The sequence below is a fragment of the Platichthys flesus genome, chromosome 14 (assembly GCF_949316205.1).
Source record: "Platichthys flesus chromosome 14, fPlaFle2.1, whole genome shotgun sequence".
NCBI lineage: Eukaryota > Metazoa > Chordata > Actinopteri > Pleuronectiformes > Pleuronectidae > Platichthys > Platichthys flesus.
The window spans coordinates 15,596,538-15,615,516 of NC_084958.1; the positions used below are offsets into that span (position 1 = coordinate 15,596,538).

General features: G+C 42.6%; 1 protein-coding gene across 2 annotated transcripts in view; it reads right to left on the reverse strand.

Moving 5' to 3' along the window:
• Positions 1-18,979, reverse strand: part of LOC133968581 (adenylate cyclase type 1-like) — a 34,998-nt gene that overhangs the window by 13,310 nt on the left and 2,709 nt on the right. For both annotated transcript variants that reach the window (XM_062404715.1, XM_062404714.1), the window contains exons 2-5: positions 15,881-16,030; positions 15,489-15,607; positions 8,745-8,856; positions 532-659 (exon numbers count right to left, since the gene is read on the reverse strand). In XM_062404715.1, coding sequence (XP_062260699.1) covers positions 532-659; positions 8,745-8,856; positions 15,489-15,607; positions 15,881-16,030 — 509 coding nt within the window. The remainder of the gene's footprint in view (positions 1-531; positions 660-8,744; positions 8,857-15,488; positions 15,608-15,880; positions 16,031-18,979) is intronic.

Consider the following 18,979-nt stretch of genomic DNA (forward strand, 5'->3'; position numbering starts at 1 on the left):
ATCATGAATATTTAATAATGTAAAATCTATAACTATAAGTACTCGACACACGCTATCGTATTAGTCTATGCTCTAACATACCAAAACTGATGAACAAAAGAAAACCGCTCATTTAAGCATTTTTTTTATTATTAATTTAGTAAAAAGACTAATCTTGATCATAGATCTTAATTAACAGGCTTCCAGTAAAGCCGAGAAAGTGTCTGCTTGTATCTTCTGCTGCATCTTAATGTCTTACTTTCTTTTGTTCCTGTTTTTCCTTCCTCCAAATTATGAGAAAACACATTCAAGTTCGATGTAATAGTTTTTTTTTTCCAATCTAAAGCTTTTTCTGTCAGCCAACTGTAGCTCTGCTCTCAAATGTCCGGTGTTAGAATCCGCTCACAGCACACATGGCTATCAGGCTGAAGTCCGCACTGCTCAAAGGACGTCATGGAATAAAATCAAATAAAAAACAGTTTCTACGGCCTCTGTCGGGATGATGATTTAATCCTTCACTCACAGATTCCATCTAAAAATGTGGCCACTCACGTTATGGTGTCAATCATGTCCAGACCCATTTCCACACAGCAGTGGGCGTGGTCGGTCTTGGGCTGGGTCAGTCCAGACACACAGTAGTAACAGTCGCCCAAGATCTTGATCCTGCGGCAGTGATTCTCCTGCCCATCGAAAAGATGAAGAGAAGAGAGAACACTTAACAAGAAGGGCACTCGGTAGAATTCAATCAAGCTGCACCAGATTTCACATACAGTGTAGTTCAAATAAGAACAGATGGAGGCAACGGAAAGGGGGGACTCTGAGTACAGGAGAAGCCTGCGTGGCAAAATAAATCAGTAAACGTACAAATCAAAATGAATCAGGTTAAATTTAAAGCATATAAAACAAGGCTGCTGAACACTGACTGATTGTTGTATCGTTTTCATCATCCCATGCAAACACTGCGATGTTTCCCACAATGCCCTGCTAAATCAACAGATCAGTCACACTTTTAGGGAACGAGGTGAGTCACTCACTTTTTAGGGACAACGAGCAGAGGCACGAAAAGGCGGCCTTACGAATATAACCTTCATTAGAGGATGACACTCCATTTTAGCAGCGTTACCGTGGACGCCTTCTCGTAACCCTTTATTGTTTCCATGGTGGTAATGGGATCACTGGCCATCCGTGTGAAGAGCACAGAAACTCATAGTTATGCACATCGCTGGGTGCAAGACGAATGGTCCGTTCTATTTTCCCCAGCAAAACAAGTTCCAGAACAGACGAATAACAAGTGATTGTTGTAGTTGCACGTGTTGTGGTCATGCTTCAAGTGGCACAGACGCACATGTGATGCTCGTGTAAAAGACAATCAGTGGCAATGGAGTGTGTAGAGAGAAATGTTAACACTTATTTCAGATCTACTCATTTTATTTTGACACATATGGAAAGTATATGTATGTCTTCAGCTGTGGCTCAGGGGGTAGAGCGGGTTGTCCTCAAACCAGTGGGTCATCAACCCTATAAAAGCGATATATGTAAATACAGACCATTTATATACATTTACTATGTTGCTTAGGACATGTACACAGATTCTGCATCTTTCTACATTTGCATACAGGAGTATTTTTGTACTGTTCTCTATTTCTGTCTTTCTCTGGTTTAATTTGTGTGCTTCTGATTTACTGAATTCTCCTCAAGGGAATGACAAAAGTGTTATTTAATCTTTTCTTCAAACAAAAAAAAAATTTAAACCGACTATGGCCAGAGCAACGAGCTCTGTGCTAATAATATCAACAGCAAAACCCAGCTTCAAAGTTGTCGTTTTTGATCATGCAATAGTACAAGGAAACACTGAAAAATAAAGAGATTCAGTCCGAACTCTGCTTACGTGAAAGTTACAGCAACACACAACTCTTTTCTGTTCGACCCTCATGTACACAGCTACATTTCAAATAGACACCTTAGAGAGGTAAAGCACAAGTCTCTCTCGCTCTCATTGGACAGTCAAAAGTTGGATATTGTTGCAGAAGTGATGAGCTCTCTTTGGGGGTCACTCGGGTCACGGCGGAGCAGTAACCAGATGGCTCTACACAGCGTGGCTGAAGCTACAGGAAGCAGAGTCTCCTACTCTGTACTTTTCCTGTGCTAATCTGCACTGTGTGGGCTTAGGAGCTGATTCAGACCCAAGCAGGATTACCGCCGTCATGTGACTGAAGCATTGTGGGCAATCTCCGTGGTCATCAGCGTAGGAAGGAGAACGTTGGTGACAGAGTTTCCGGGGGCAGAGTTGGATAATTACCTCTGCCTAGGAGGTTATGTTTTCACCCCCTGTCTGTTCATTGGTAGATTTGTTTGTCTGTTTGTTAGAAAGCAAGATTTCACAAAAACAAATATAGATTTTCACAAAACTCGGTGGAAGGGTGTGGTATGGGTCATGGAAGTACCCAATACATTTTGGTGGGGATCTGAATCACAGATACCATCATTTTTTGTATCATTTTCCTTATCATTGTGAGATAGGGTGGTTTTCAACATTGTTGGATCATGGATATTGATGAAAGAAAACATGATTATGAGACTGATTTCCCTGAGCATATGAAATTAGAACTATACTCCCTACTGTTTCCAGTGAGGTTGGGATATGTTGAGCAGAACAAGTGAAAGTGAGACGTAGCTGTGTTACCAGGGCACCTTGTAAATACTGTAATGTGCTGTGTCTGTTTGCAGGAAAATGAGCAACCACTTCAGTGCACACAAACAAACAGAGGGAGACAAAAAGGCCAAGACAAAGAGACACGTAGAGGGCGGGGCGGGGGGGGGGGGGGGGGGTATTCAGAAAATTATGATGAGGGGAAAAGATGAGCCAGCTGAGAGCAGCTGCACTTCATTTCCTACGAGTCTCAGAGAGCAGCGGTGTTTGATGCAGAGACAACGATCAGTGCTGTGTACACGTGTTGTACTGTGTACTGATGGGGCGGAAGATTCCCGGCCCTTACTCTTCTGTAACTTTGGGAAGCTGAAAGGGCACAAGAAAGAACAGGTGCTGTGGATCTGATTCTGGATCTGCCCTCTGCGGAGAAGCAGAACCAGTGAAAACGACTTTTACTGATTCCGATGAAAAGCAATTGTTCTGTTTTAAGCATTCTAGACGGTGGCCCTGAGAGGTCAATGCACTACAATTTAAGACAACACACAAAGAGATAATACCCTGAAATTTACGCACAACATAACCATACTCAAAGTATTTACGATACAATCAAATACGCACAACACAACCGAACACCCACAATACAAATATACTCACAACTCTGTGCTACCATAATTCTTCATTGGGCTTTAATATGTATTCAACAAAATGATGGACCACCTGTCCGAACCTCCTTGGCTCGGCAAAGGATTGGATGTCAACATTGCACCAATATCCGCAGACAGTGATTCATTGCAAGGGGTAAAATCTTTAGCTACACCAGTTCTCTCTAGTTCTCTCCATCAACCACTAGATATTTATTTCCATTTTCTTGCCAGCAGCTCTCTCGCGGAACTGAACTAACATGGAATAATTTATGTGCAACACAAATGAATAACATATCAACACTTCCTCCACCCACCTCAACCTGGTGGGTAGGAGCGAGCAGGTGTTGGAGATCTGTGAAGTAAACCTATTACCGTGGATATATTTAACACATTTAAAGAATAACAAACGTTCAATGTTCCGAGGCGGTTTGACTTTGCATGCATGCTGGTTCTCTGAACATTTGAAGGAGGGTTTTACAGGATTGTGTTCGCTGCAACAGCCACCACCCGTATTGTTTTGTTCACCCCTCCTCCCCCATCAGCAAGAACCCAAGCTGGTTTGTTTGATTTGGGTTTTGCTCCAGTCCACAGATTGTCTAGCTCAGAGGCATCTGAGGGAAACTGAAGGACTTGACAGTGATCCCAGCACCTGCACATGAGTCAAACCCAAACAGGGTTATTTGAGTTGTGTTGACACCCAGACTTTAGTTTCTGAGAGGCAGCTGTCAGAGCCAGGCGGCCAGCAGTCTTGCTGTTTAATCTAAAAATAATTATTATTTATTTTTTCCCAGCATCTTTACTGGCAGACCTTCTTCAATGTGATATTTTTACTGGCAGAAGATTTTGTATTATATAAACCTGTGGGTGTAAATATTATATTTTTTTTAACAGTTTTTTTATTTAATTTTAAATTTTTGTTAAAGGTCCAGTTTGTAAGATTTAGGTGAAAGGGATGTATTGGCAGATATTGAATATAAATAATCCTACTGATGTTTTCACTGTCTTTATTCATCTTAAATGTACAAATTGTTGTTTTGTTTACCCTAGAATTGGCCCTTTATATTTAAATACTTCATATTTACATCAGGAGTGGGTCCTCTCTACAGAGGCCGCCATGTTTGTACAGTAGAACTAAACCCCTCTTGAGTTTATATGACGACTGAAGCTACCACAGGTTCTCTTTAATGTTCGAAAGGGGAGGGTGAGTTGAGGAGTATTCAGCTGCAAGAAGCAACTTCACCACTAGATGTCACTAAATTCTACACACTGACCCTTTAACTTCAATGCAAAATAACACTTTATTAAGGTCCAGCTTAGGGACCATACAGCTTCTGCCGGGACTCCTGGTCAAGATGGGCAGCAAATTAAACAAAAAGGTTACTCTATACCATTCTAAGTAGCCGCAGATATCACAAAAAACATTCTAAAATGCAATTAACATAATAAAGAACACAGCAACAAACAGGAATCAATACGAAAAATGTACTGTAGAAAATAAAATGCACATGCTAAAGGCTTGAATGGCATTCAGTGCAGCGCGGACCTCCACCAAGGCCCAAGAGTCCCCTTAAATTCAATCAATCTGCAACAATTTTCACCCACTAATAGACGTCAGTTCCCTAAAATCCAATAAGATCCATGATTTATTTCCTTTTTATCTGGATCTGTGGAAACCTTTTAATGTGGTTCTTTCCAGACCAAAACCACATCCTTCCAGCAAGTTACATGGAAATCCATCCAGTTGCTTTTGTGTAATTTTGTTAAAAAACAAATGGACCGGAGAGAAAACGAAACCTCCTTGGCTGAGATAACTAAATATTTGCTTGTTGCTCAGTGTTTCAGTGAAATTGCATCGCAGGTTTCATACGACTGGATGAATATTTGTTCTGCCTGTTCCTATTATAGTATAACCTTTGAACAGGGTATAATAGTTCTGACAACCATCAGACACAGCATGCTCCCTCTCATAAAACTCTGCGGGAAAGGGATAACAAGGAAACAAATATGCCAACGTATGATCTATACCCATGCATGCGCTGCACATGCGATGCAGGCTGTTTTGAGCTTTCACAGTCATATATGTGTGAACAAGAAAAAAAAAGGGGGAATCCTGACTTGTCGAGGAAGTATGAGACAGTAGATAGATACATCATGGAGCCTAAAAATGGAAACGTGAGAGAGGAAGAGAGTGCGGAGAACCACGGGGCATTAAGGACACAGTTGAGGGGAAGTAGGCTGCTGCGTGTCAATCAGGAAGCTGAGAGACAAGGAGCGGAGGAGTCTGAAAGCATTGATGCAGGGAGGTGATGTGAGAGGAGAGAGGGAAAAAGAGGCAAGACTGAAAAGCTTTGTGAGGCTCTGCCATGGAAACAGCAGCGACACACACACACACACGCGCGCGCACACACACTGTATATACTGTACAAACATGCATTCAGACACACCCTGACCAGATTTGAATGTAGTCTTGCATCACAAAACCACCAATTAATCAATTAGTCCCTCTCACAACAGTCGTCTCAGAATCCGGACAGAAATTCTAGAAATTCCCCGTCTTCCATTAATCCCGCTTAAAAAAATAAGCAATTTTATTTAAGAGAGAAATAAAGTGAAGTAGAATTAAACCTTTGTGGATTCAGTGAGGAGTATTAGAATCCCTTTGTGTGTCAGTCTGGCTTCGGGTACTTTGGGTTGTGATAAGGTTTCAGAGCTGTCCCTGAGATGTGTGCGCCCCTCGTCTTCACGCTCAGCGCCAGTCGGCAGATTCTCGGCCTGGTGGTGAAGAGTTATAATTACTCCCAGCTTGTGTCCTTGTGGGTGGTGGGAATCAAATGGCAAACACTGATCAGCGTGAAGGTGCTTCCTGTTAATTTCAATTTTCAAGCTATCCCCGTTCTTAGTAGGTCTTGGCCTTTTTTTTTTTATGGTTATTAGAACACATACTTGATAAGTTAGTACACGAGGGAACGTTCCTGAATCAGCCTAAAACCACAACCCCAAACCCAGCTGTGACCTGCTTCTTTGAGACCTGGCCTGGTTGAACTGGATGACCACTGCCAACATTTAAAATCATGCTTCACCCAGGACCTTGAGGCTTTTTAGGAAATGTTTCCCTCCTCTACTGACCATTAGCTCGGCAGGACTAATGTAGCACACTGGCTTCACAGTCTTTCCCTCTGGGCATGGCATATCTTCTTAAAACAGATGACATGCAAGAACTCATACTCGTGGCAGAGTCAAAAATAGACTTTTCTTAAAGCTGCATTAGTTTATATTAATATATTAACAGGTGGTGGGAAGTGCAATGTGGAGGCACGGGGAATTATAACTGTACTCTATAATCTTCAGAGATTGGTTTGAAAGCGGATGGGTAAAATGAATCAGCACAATCCCTTTGTTAGCATTAGGAGGACACTGATAAGGATATGAGGTTGAATTCTCAAATGCTCCGATATCTATAAATTACTAGATTACGTGAGGTGATTATGTATGAAATTTAGAAACTGGTGTGACTATGTTGGCTAATTGGGGTTAAAAGCGAGATGAGATTATAGTCAGACTGTCGGATATAGCTGGAGAGGAGAGGAGAGGAGAGGAAGAGGAGACAACACTCGTTCCTCAGCAGCACTTTAGGAGAACACAGCGTTCCTGGCCCACTTCCCGTGCAGCTTGACAAGTCCAAAGAGTGGACAGGTGGTGTGGGGATGGTGCTGGAATGGTTTCATGAGACGATAACCAGTGGCCATGTGGCATCGCCCGCACTTCGTATGGAGCGACAACGGGTCCGCGTGCCCACGGTGACCGCGGCCATGAGTCACTGACACTGCCACTTCCTGCCAAAGTGGATCAGAGTGAGTTGGGCTCTGGGTCAGGGCAGCGGCTGGAACATTTGATGACACGTTTCATGGCTGGGGACAGTCTCTCAGTGTAATATGAGGCCCTAAGCTACAACAGCCAAGTGGAGATTTGACCAGTCCATTCAGTTGTAAGTAAAAGAACGAGAGAGTTCGTATCACAACAGAAAGAAAATTTCGGCAGCTCGAGACAGCGTGTCTTCCACCCAAATGAGTCCAGGAGATGAAAAATCTAAATGTATCATCTGCCGCAGTTAAATGTAGCATCTATGAATGAGTGTGTGTTAATGTGTGCCTGTGTATGTGTGAGTGTGTGTGTGTGTTGTTATGCATGGAATCATCTTGATTTGGCTTAATGGATCTCAGGGGAAACTGCATCTGTCCGATAAAAACAGACTGCAGCTGAAATTCAACAGAACAAAAGCAACAGATCCCAGATCAATTAGACAGGCAACGACACCTCCCATGACACTCGACCAAAAGTCTGAAACCACTTTTAAATCCAATATCTGCAATTGGTCCAATTGGATCTGCACCAAATTTCACCCAGTCATTAAAAACCATTCCCCTAAACCTGCCTGACTTTTTTTAAATCCAGATTCATAATAAGGAAAGCTCAGACATACATTTCAAGTCTAACAAACACAATGTTGAAGAAAGTAAAATATCCTGGATCCGCACCAACACCAGCCACTTGACAAATATCATGCAAGTAAACAAAGAAACGCAGACAAAAACCATAACCTCCTTGGCAGAAGAAATTATAAATGGCAATAACAAATCAAAGTCTCTTTTGCTTCTTATTTTGCGCTGGGTAAGCAAACAAGCTAAAAATAGATGCTCTTAACAGCCAAGAAAACACTTCTATGAAAACAAAAAAGGGTTAGTTGTAATCCTATGGATTAATGGATTTGACAAGGACATGTGCCCAGTGTAAGTAATAGAGGCCAGATTACGTGTAGATAAGGCTGTTGCAGGGTGATGTGCAGGGGCTGAACCTTCTCGCCTACTCCACAACCCTTGAGAAAGAACAATACTCTTTCTGTTCATTCTAATTAGCACGATTTATGATGTGAAAGTTTGGCAAGAAGATGTCGCTACAGCAGCGTGTCACGTTTCAGAGCGTTGAGTTTCACCGCAGCGGTCAAACTCACAGCGGCTGAGCGGATTGTCGGCACTGGAATCGCAAAGAGTGAGATATTGACAGATGGGGGACGTTGAAATCTTTCCCACATGCCAACCAAGAACGATTTGGACGAGTGGAACTCAGCGGCCCCTTCGCTCAGTTCCCTCACACGACCGGAGTGGAGGCGAGGTTTAACCCCGGGTAAATCTGGCCTAGATTAAAGAGGTCTGTCAACTCCTCCTCAAATGAAGCGCTGGATAATCACATTAAGCATCATATGGACCTCTAGTGTTCCCTGTGACATTATGCTAAACTGGTACAACGGTGGCTTGTGCCAGCAGCCTGTGGCCAAAGCAGGACAAACACACACAACCTTGCTGGGTTGTGTGGGTCAAAATGTCTGGACACATTGAGAAAATGAGCAGCTCTCTGTGCCCACAGTGAATGAATGTAATGGGGGATATTTGTTCAAGGAAGGGAAACGCACTCACCGTGGCAAGCTCATCAAACTTCCCAAACAGCTCATTTAGCAGTTTCACCAGTTCCTGGGCTGTGCACTGGGAGGCCAGACTGGTGAAACCGACTATATCTGCAAACAGGATGCTGCAACAGAGGAAGAAAAGAAGCGAATGAGTCAACGCGGGTTATTTATAGCAGCGTGTTATACAGTATCAACGAAAAAGATTACTGGGTGCCCGATCAGATTAGCTCTCGGGAATTTGTTTTAAATGATATTTAGGCATCCCGGGCCAAAGTCAATTAGAACATTCTCCTAGGATAATGTGTTTGCAGCAAACTAATCAGACATTCAAATGAATGACCTGCAGCGGGAAAAGAAAAGAGGAAACACAGGGAGAGGGAGAGAGAGCTTGTGCCGCTCTCTCCTGCTGACAGGCAGCACAGTCAAGCAGAGCGACTCAAAATAGAAGCGAGAGAGCATTCTCACAGGGATCAAGGTGGAGACATGTCCTGTACGGAGCTGGAGAGGAGCCATTCTAGGATATAATGCAGCCATCAAGGTGCTGTCCCCATCTCCAGGTGAACTTGATCAATTGGGTTTGTTTTGAATTTTATACTCATGTGGATTTTTTAGAGAAGGGGAGGGGAATGCCCTCCATTCACACCAAAATGACCAGAAATCCAACCGTCTTTATGACCAGAAGTTGTGTGTGTGTGTGGCTGAGCATTCCATAGTTCTCCTATCTATTTACCTATTCATTTTTAAAAGTTGAAAACAAACAGCATAGAAATGAACAAGAGGACAGTGCTCTTTACTTGCTCCCACACAAACACACTGACCATCAGCAGCACAGAGACAAATCCTACCCATGTCGCCGGGTATTAAAACATCCGTAAAGACATATAGCCTATAGATACCACTTTTGCTGTGCACATTCATGCAACAAGCACTACATTAGGGGAGTTGAGCCCACACCCCTAATCTGTCAGACCCAAAAGTTAATCATCCGAAGATACCGAGTTTGGTGAAATCCGTTATGGAGTTACATTTGACGATCGATGTATGGAATAATGTTGAATCATACATAGAACTGAGGTTACAGGATCGACCCGTTACCCACTGCTGTAGTTTTCCTCAGTCTGATTATTGTCCGTCTCTACAACGAGACCAAAAAAATGAAAATAGGAAAAAAAGAAGCAGCTAACACTAGCCTGAAAAGCCTGATGCATCAGATGTGTTTAATGGAAAAAACACAATGCCTGCTATGAACATTTCTAGACTACAGGGATGTGGCATGCTCCAGTTGCTAGGAGCAATGCTGTCCCTCAGATGTCAGTTCCAGTCCACCCCAGAGGACTGAATCCGAGACACTGTTTCCGAAAACATGTCAGAAAAATGTTGCGTTTGCACAAGTTGTGAAATTCTAATATATATCCTTTCTTGAAAAGTGTCAAAATCTAAAATTCAGCTCAACTTTGAACTTTGCAGACATTATTTTCCCTAAGCAGACTGTCCTCTGAACCACATGTGATTCGTAGCAGTTATCGGATTTGTCAGGTTTCATTATAGCTCGACAGAGCGCCCTTGGGGAGGAAAAGGTTCCGAGCAAAGGAACTTTCCCTGAGAAGGATTCGCCCCTGTGTGGAAACATAGGGCGTGAAGGCGATTAGTCATCAGACTCTGACTGTCCAGCAAACAACTTGAGCGTCTCCTGCTTTGTGAGCCGCTGATGGCAGGTTGCTGTCTTCCTGTGGGCTGCAGACTTCACAGTGCGACAGAGTGCTGGATCTGTAAGGGGGAGCTGTTAAATGTCATTTTGTTTGTCTCGCAGATGTCACCGTAACGAGGGGCAATGGATTTCGACTCGCGCAAATGTCTCAACCTGCAACCATCTGCGGGTGACAAACATTTGGGACGATAAATACTGTGTCAGTGTGATGTGTTTAAGATCGCTGGGTATAAATAAAACCCCCTCATGGGAGAATATAGATACAGCCCAAGCGTCTTTCATTTGGGCGGTGAATTACTCAACAACAGACCAAAGAGCTGGATGAACAACAAATTGATTTCGTGATCAGCCTACACAACACATGCCCGGTTATTTAATCCCTTAAAGTAACACAACTAAATTCATTTCACGACCGCTCCAGAGTCTGATTCAATTAGAGTTTTGTTTTTCCGTTCTTGTTCTTGAATAAACGATAAAGATTTAACTTCTGGTCAGAAATCTCTCCCTCATGTCTCTAGTATGTTTGATATGTAAAAGAAATATTCATAATTTCACTGTCCTACTTGTAACAATCGTTAAGGAGTAGTATTTATATGTCTGAGTTTTGATTAAAGATCTTATTTCCTTCACCTTCTTTTTCTTTTTCGTTTGCTTTTATTCTAATCAGTTTACTACAAGAAGTCACTACCAATACAAACATCATATCTGCAGAGCTGTTGGGTGAAGGGGTTCAGGGGGGGTCTGGAGCCGATCCCATTCGACATTGGGTAAGAGGAGGGGCGCATGCTAGATTGCAGGGCAAACATGAGGAGACAAGCAACTATTCACACCCACATTTGTACCTATGGTCAATGTAGAGTCCCTCATCAACCTAACCATAAACTGCAAGTCTTATGACTGTGGGGGGACGCCTGAGAACCTGGAGGAAACCCACCCAGACTCTGGGAGAACATGCATGCTCCACACAGACCTTACTGGGATTCAAACCTTCTTTCTGTAAAGTGACGATAAACTGGTAGCACTTGAAATGAGAGGACTTCTGCTTATTGAAAACAATGTGAACTGTGTTAAATTTACAGTTTTTTTGAATTAGGCTCAGTAGCTTTACAGCGTCTGCCTGGAGTAGTGTAGCTACAGTATACTGCATCTCTCTGTGATTAGAATGGCTTCTAACAGATCCCGACAATGTGGCACAGAAAGGTTTGAAGGACGCTTGTTTTTGTCACAGGAATTAGGCAGGAATTTTCTTTGAGATCATTTATCTTAAAGCTTTTGTATTTTTCTTTCTGGAAGGAAACAGGACTGAGGCTCCCGCTGCTCGTGTGGCTTGGGCACGAAACACAAAACCAGCCGTGGCTCGCTGCAGCGGAGCTTCCCATTGAGTGCACGGTGCCAGTGTCTCGTGACCTCATGTGAACTTTACCACAGTCAGTTTATTTTGGGCCGTGTTTACCTCCTTTCAACCATTAGCTTACGACTTTTATGACTCAAAGTCCAGGCCTGCTGTCTGATGCAGCATTGAAGTAGCTTGAGGAGTTATTCAAACACATGAACAGATTCCTCAGCTCTGGCTTTTAACAAAGATACAGAACTCTACCGTCTGGTTGTTGTGTTGTCGTTCACAGCGGAGCATTAGTGAAAAGTCTGAGAGATGCTGGTAACTGCAAATTCAGCTCATAAAGAAGTTTATGATAAAGAACAACATGAGCAACTTGTTCCACTTAGCACATCATTAAAGTTCATAAATCCAGACATAAGCTTTTTTGGTAATTTATAATCATTTCCACATGTGCAGAGACAGGAAAACAAAATTATAAACACAAATATAAACTGGATGGTCACACAGCAGAGCGCCTACTTCCCCCCCAGGCCCGACAGTCCCCTTATTAACACGTTTAAATTGTCTAGATCCGCTTTTTTTATGTGGAAATTCACACACTCATAGATGTCACTCCCCTAAATAGGCTTGATATTTTCATCAAGAGGCCATGTTACAGAAAATTAACAGGATCTGCTCCAATTTCATAGGGGCTTCCTTAGGTCATGCCCCGCCCCTCCACACGGGAATGGTAACAGATTGAGTCGTTTTTGCTTAATCCTAATAGCAAACAAACAAACAACAAAGAAAGAAACACAGAGGAAAACCTCCGCAGACGTCCAATTGGCGGAGGGTAATGAGAGTGTGGGCTGCGTGGGGAACATGCAGTGTTTGTGTTTGTTAACACTTTAAATAAACCAGTGGACTTTGTGTAGGTTGATGTAGATATTAGAAATGAAATTTGCAGTCGAGTTAGATTCACTTTCATTGCAGGTGCGTTTTCAGATTCCATCAGGGAACCTCAATTTCTGATTTGGAACGTCCTCCAGGCAAAATCTTCAAAACGATCGATAGCAGCATTCTTGGCAACAGCTGTAAGTTTCTCCAGCTTCTGGACTAGACCTGCTGCTCGGTCACACACTCGCTGCTCGAGGTCAGAACCTCCTCCCTCAACTCATTAAACTCATCATCTCCGGCAGACAAAACGCTGCAGCTCACAAAAAACAAGCCACGCAACACAAACATGATTATTCCTGTGGTAACTAGAACTTGTCTAGCATCTAATATCGTCTAATTCGAACTCCCTCACACCCTCGTACATCATTTCCTCTCCACTGGCACATATTTGAGGAAAGTTATTCCCCCAATTATGATAATCTCCCCGTTTCCCTCTGCGGGGGGGCATCACTGTAGCTATTTTGGTGAAACTCGATTTGGATTTAATCACATAGAGGAGGACTACAGGCCACGCGGCGGCAACTCAGAGGTTAAGCTTGGACGAGCCCCTCTGGAGCTGCCGGACGTGGGCAGTGGATGTGCTGACGTACGGCCAATAAAGGGGGTCATGCAGAAGAGGTGCTCGCAACATACTGCTGAAGGATAAACTGTTGTTTCTTTGGAGGGAATGAAAATCAAACATCACGAAAACCTCCTATTTGTGGAAGGTCGACTACGATTTTTCTTTTTTTTCTTTTTATGACATTTCTGTTCTTCCAGGACATCATTCCTCACAGTCTCCTGATCAGAATTATTCACCTGATGCAATAAAAACCTTTAAAAGCTTCCTACATCAAATGTCAACTGAGCAATATTATACTTATCTACCTGAGAGGGCTTTTATTGCATGAAATCTGTCTTATATAAGTATTTGCTGTAACATATGAGAGGGTGGAATGAAATACCATACACAGACATGATGGAAATAAATAAAAACAATGAACAAGCCGGGAAAATTACTCTTGTATTCGAGACAACAACAAAAATAATAATGAGAATATAATCGATTATAAATCTAAAAGAGTTTAAATTAAAGGATATTATTATGGGTGTTTTACAGTAGAGTCTCATAACTCATCACTGTCTTTCCAATATTATTCAAATAAATAATGGAATTGCTATTTATTTGATAAATTTAGAAAGAAAACATGCAGGTTTGAAAATGTGAAATAATGTCAGTACAGGGTTCTAATATATTTCATATGTCTCATTAAACTTGATTATTACTTTGGAGTCATACTTTTTTTTTGGTGACTGATTACAACAATATTCCCCGGCTGCTCTCTACAATCTGATCAAACGCTGCCCACGGCCTCACAACATAATGAAGAAAACTGTGCTGCACACTGTTTACTTTCTAATTACAGTCCACCCGAATCACATAAATCACGTCTGCATCCAGTCTAGATCACACTCAAAGGGTGGCGCTATCTAAAGGAGTTCAAGGCACAAAAGCAATCAGCGGAGCTCCGTTGAGATGTGTCCATATTTAACCATCGAACGTGCACACACACAGACACACACTCACAGTCATACACACACAGACACACATATTCAAACCAAAATTTAGTCTCCGTTGCATTTAATCTCCTGTAGCAACTTAATCCTGAGGCTAAGCAAACCCTCCTGCTGCAGCCTCCCTGCTGCTGCGAGAACCCAGAGGAGAGGAGGAAGAGGAGAAGATAAGAAAAGGAAACAAGGGAATGTTGGAGCATGATAAGGGAGATTTAGCAATACAGTAGAAGACGGAGGGAAAGGGTCGACAAGGAAGAAGAAGAACTGAAAGAAAAACTCAGATTTAGAGATGGAGAAGCCGGGTGACTCCATGTGTTCAAGCGCACTGTTAACAGCTTTCTGACAAAGGGGTTAAAGGTCAATCACAGCTAATTTACAGCTGCAGGACAAACCCAGGTAAGGAAACTCAACACAGTAATACCCAAGGATTCAAACCGAGGCCCTTCTTGCTGTGAGCCAACTGTTCTATAACCACCACACCACCGCGCAGCTCCCCCCGAGATGGGGATATACTGAACCCAGTGATAAGTTACCAGTTACATCTTCTAAAGCTTCAATGTGTCTTTGTTTCAGCTAGGGGCTGAAAAAGGAAGATCCTGTAACGTCTCCGAGGCAGAAACTCAGGTGTAAACCTCGTAGCATCTGAGGGCTGCTGGGAGATGATGGCCAAGGAGTTGGCATGTGAACAACTGGCACATTAGCTTTACCACAGCAAAAATTACGAGCAGGTTTTGACCTTGACATCACCAGCGGATGTTGGATTAGTTCCTTGAAGCACAAACATCATTACTCTATTTCTCCAGAATGCTCCACCCCTACCAAACAAACCTCTTTGCCATAATTTCAGTTTTATCTGGACTGATAATAAACAAGTGTGTCAGGGACTAGCCCTTGATGTTCGGTGTGAAGAATTAAATATATCAGATTCTGTAGCTTGGGGCCATGTTAGTGTTTTAGGTTACTGTTGGAACGGATCACACTATGTTGTGTGGCCTTCAGTGCTCTTTCCCAAGGACATGTTAGCTCAAGTATACAGCTCCTTTAGAACATGCACTGTAATGCGCTCAGACAGCATTTATTCCACTATTTCAGATGGAAATCATCCCACGAGGGGAACACATAATCCCCAAATGCAACTAATTAAAAGTCCCATCAGTTAAGTCAGTGTATCGCTGTGACTGGTTCACGGGTGTGCTGGGTTGATGAGAGGAGCCTACCTGACGTTGTCGTGGCGCTGGATGTAGATTTTGTGAAAGATCCTTTCCGGGGGCTTCAGGAAATCCTCTTTCATCTCCATAGCTACGTTCCTGGGCAACAGACTCATTAGCAAGCGCTCCTGAGTGTGTGTGTGTGTGTGTGTGTGAGAGTGTGTGTGTGGTAGAGAGAGGGAGAAAGAGAGAAAGGGAAAGATAAAGAAAGTTTAAATATACATTTATACTGTCAAACGCAGCAGAGGACTAAGTGTTAGTAGCGATAAGGAATGTGCCATACAAAAAAGGTATGAAATTTAACAGAAATGAATAATGGCGTGGAAACGACTCGCACACACACACACTCACACACACACATCTAATTTATCTCCTTTTCAGCAGTGCACGGGGGCCTGTACCTGCTTCTCGTTCTCGTCCTCCATTTGGAGCTTCTCCTCGATGCAGTTGCGAGCCTGAAGGAAGGCCTTCCTCTGGGCTCGCTCTGTCAAGATGCGCACAAACAGCCCTGACAGGTTGACACTGGTGAAGAGGACTGTGTTGGCAACCAACTGCAAACGGGGAAAAAACACATGATGCATGGTTTAAACTCTTCAGTGTAGTTGTTTAACACACACATAGGTAAATCAAGAAGAGTTGCTATGAATATACTGTTGGAAGTATGACTTAACTTTTGCACTTCCTATGTGTCCCTTTAAATACAGAATACATGTGCTTGGAAATATCCAGTGAAATAAATATATGTAAATTTGATCAGGACCATGTCAATTGAATGTTATTCTACATTTGTACACTTATCTGTGAGTGTAATGTGTATGATGACACGAGCACATTCGTAAGTGTGTTTAAAAGCGTGTCCCTAGGATTTAGGAACACCAAGCGAGCCCTGAAGAGGCGTAAGGAGAATTAATTCTGTCGTGTGAATTCCTCACATTTTATTAATTCATGCACTTTTAAACAGCCCCAGTGCCTTGTGTATCTTTTTAAATTGTTTCTTCGTTATGCATTTATATTCACTTATTAACGTATCTATTACCAATTCAAGTCACGTGTGTTGAAACGTAAGGATTTAGTCGACTTGATGATATTATTCATTATGTGTGACGCTAGAAATGGAGAGCTGCCTGAAAACCTACAGAAGCCGTTTACGTTCATATAGAATGAAGCTACATTAAAGCAGTTATTTTTAGATTTATGATGAGATTATGGCTATTGATAAATGTATTATAGAATTGTCAGGTGATTGGTCAAGATATTGAAAAAATGGACATTCATCTGTGTGTATGTTATGGTATAAACAGGAAAGGGGCAGATAGTATTAGATTTTTCTTCCTTTTGCTTTTGCGTTGTGAAAATCAGTGAACAAACGAAACTAAATCTCAAATAAATTCAACAGTCTCAGTATTTAGTTCTTTCTTTTCCTGTCTATTGAGAGTGTATGAGCTAAATAAACCCATTCTAATGACGGATGGCACTTTAACCACTTTGATTCCTTCACGTAACAACTACAACAAACTCCCTCACACAGACGAGATGGGTCAGAGTGAGGATATGACCATGATATTTCTCTCTCTTCGGCGCCTGTGACATTAAAACTTTTATTCAGAAGCCGTGCTCCGGTTCATCCATCACATCAGATGCGCCGCAGCATGACTGCCGCAACCTTGTGCAGGACACAGAGAGAAAAAAAAATAGCGTTTTTTTCCCCCCCACTTGACTGAGGTTGACCGACTTTGACTTTGTGTACAAACACAACTAGGTCCTCCATGTTCACCTCTAGCATGCACACAAGCACCCTGGGCAATAATTATCCATTCATGAAAAATGAAAGAATCCATTCTCTTCATATCTTCGACCATTAATCATTTGTGTTTTCTTCAGGGGATTTGACGTCAATAGAAGCTGTAACCAAACTCATTGTGCATTACTTATAAAGAGCATGCAGGGGGGAGCTTCGTGGCATTTCTGTTTCGGTGAGCATCAAAAATACACCGTCGTGTGATACACATACGATTTTTCCACGTTTAGCAAACATCTCATGCCACAGTCAGACGTGTCTTCCAGGCCAGTGAATAATAGGATGCACTGGAAAGACAGTGTTTTTGGCAGCAGTCAGACGCCGCGCTTGGCAGAAGTGCTGGCATGCGTCAACATGTTGAAATGACGCTCAACTTACCCTGTAGCCTCCAGTAAGTAAATGTAGACGTCTGAGTTAAGTGGTGTGAAGCACTCACTCGTCTGCTTATCTGCAGTCGTAACCCAATTTGCAGTCAGATGGCAATCATTGACCTCATTGCAGTGGATTCGCTCTCGCAGCTCTCTCACTTTTGGTGGGATAGATCTCCATAGCTTGACACAGTGAAGGAATTACAACCTTTTCATTAACTTTTATTGTGCAAAAATAATTACTTCTCAAGTTGTGTTAACGTGGAATATTTTACATCACATGGCTTTAACTTAATGTGCCTGTTATCACTGGTGTAGTTGATACACTATAAAAGCCAAACTCCCTGAGACTCATTACTTAGTTTATAGATGTTATTGGATTTATATGATGTAAATGCGCTTGGAATCTAATACACATTGTGTTAACTGTTCAAACTCTATCTTGTGAACCAAACAGAATATCATAACTTCAAGCTCTTTGGTGTTTCAGTGGAATGCGGCCACTGAAAAGTGACACTTTCACCTTTTAAACATGTGTAGCGGTCACACAACATGTCCACAACCTGTGTGAGTAACTTGCAAAAACCCATTTTCCAAGTCATATTCCACACGTGCGTCAGTGATAAGACATTCTAGAGAGATTGAGCCATGAGAGCCGACAGGACTGCAAGGCTGAGTGCCTGGGACCTTGGTGGGTGGCTGCTGCTAGCCTGGGTTGCACAGGGTCATGCTGCACAGCTCATCTCTAAGCTTAATGGATTAGCTATCTCTGGTAGTACATCTAACACTGTCCTTCACGTGGCTATGCAGGTATCTCATTGCCTGCGTACAGCAAAACAATCTCCTCTGCCAATGTATGCTGTCATCGGGGCTTGGGAGTGATGAACTGATCAAACCCCAATTTCGCCTCCAAGAAATGCACACATCTTCCCGTCATATGGTGCACGGAGGCTGATATGTTCCATTACCCCTGGAGGGTTTGACTGATGTGACATATCTCCCTCCCTCACACCTGATGACAGTTGGAAATGTGAGTGTGTACACGTGTGTCTGTGTTTCACTGTGACAGAAGAAGATATAAATGTACAGAGTCTGATGCACCAGTTTCCAATTTGGCTCTTGAATGACATGCATGACTTTAGCCTCTTTTCGATGACTGAAGTATACAGTGTGGTGTGTTTGTGTGTTTGTGTGTGTGTGTGTGTGTGTTTCTGTGTGTGTGTGTGTGTGTGTGTGTGTGTGTGCACCCCTCAGAGTTGCCCTACTTCTGCATTGTGCTTTTGAGATGTCACTGTGGTTCTTCATTCCTGGGCTGTTCCTTTAGGGCTGATTCA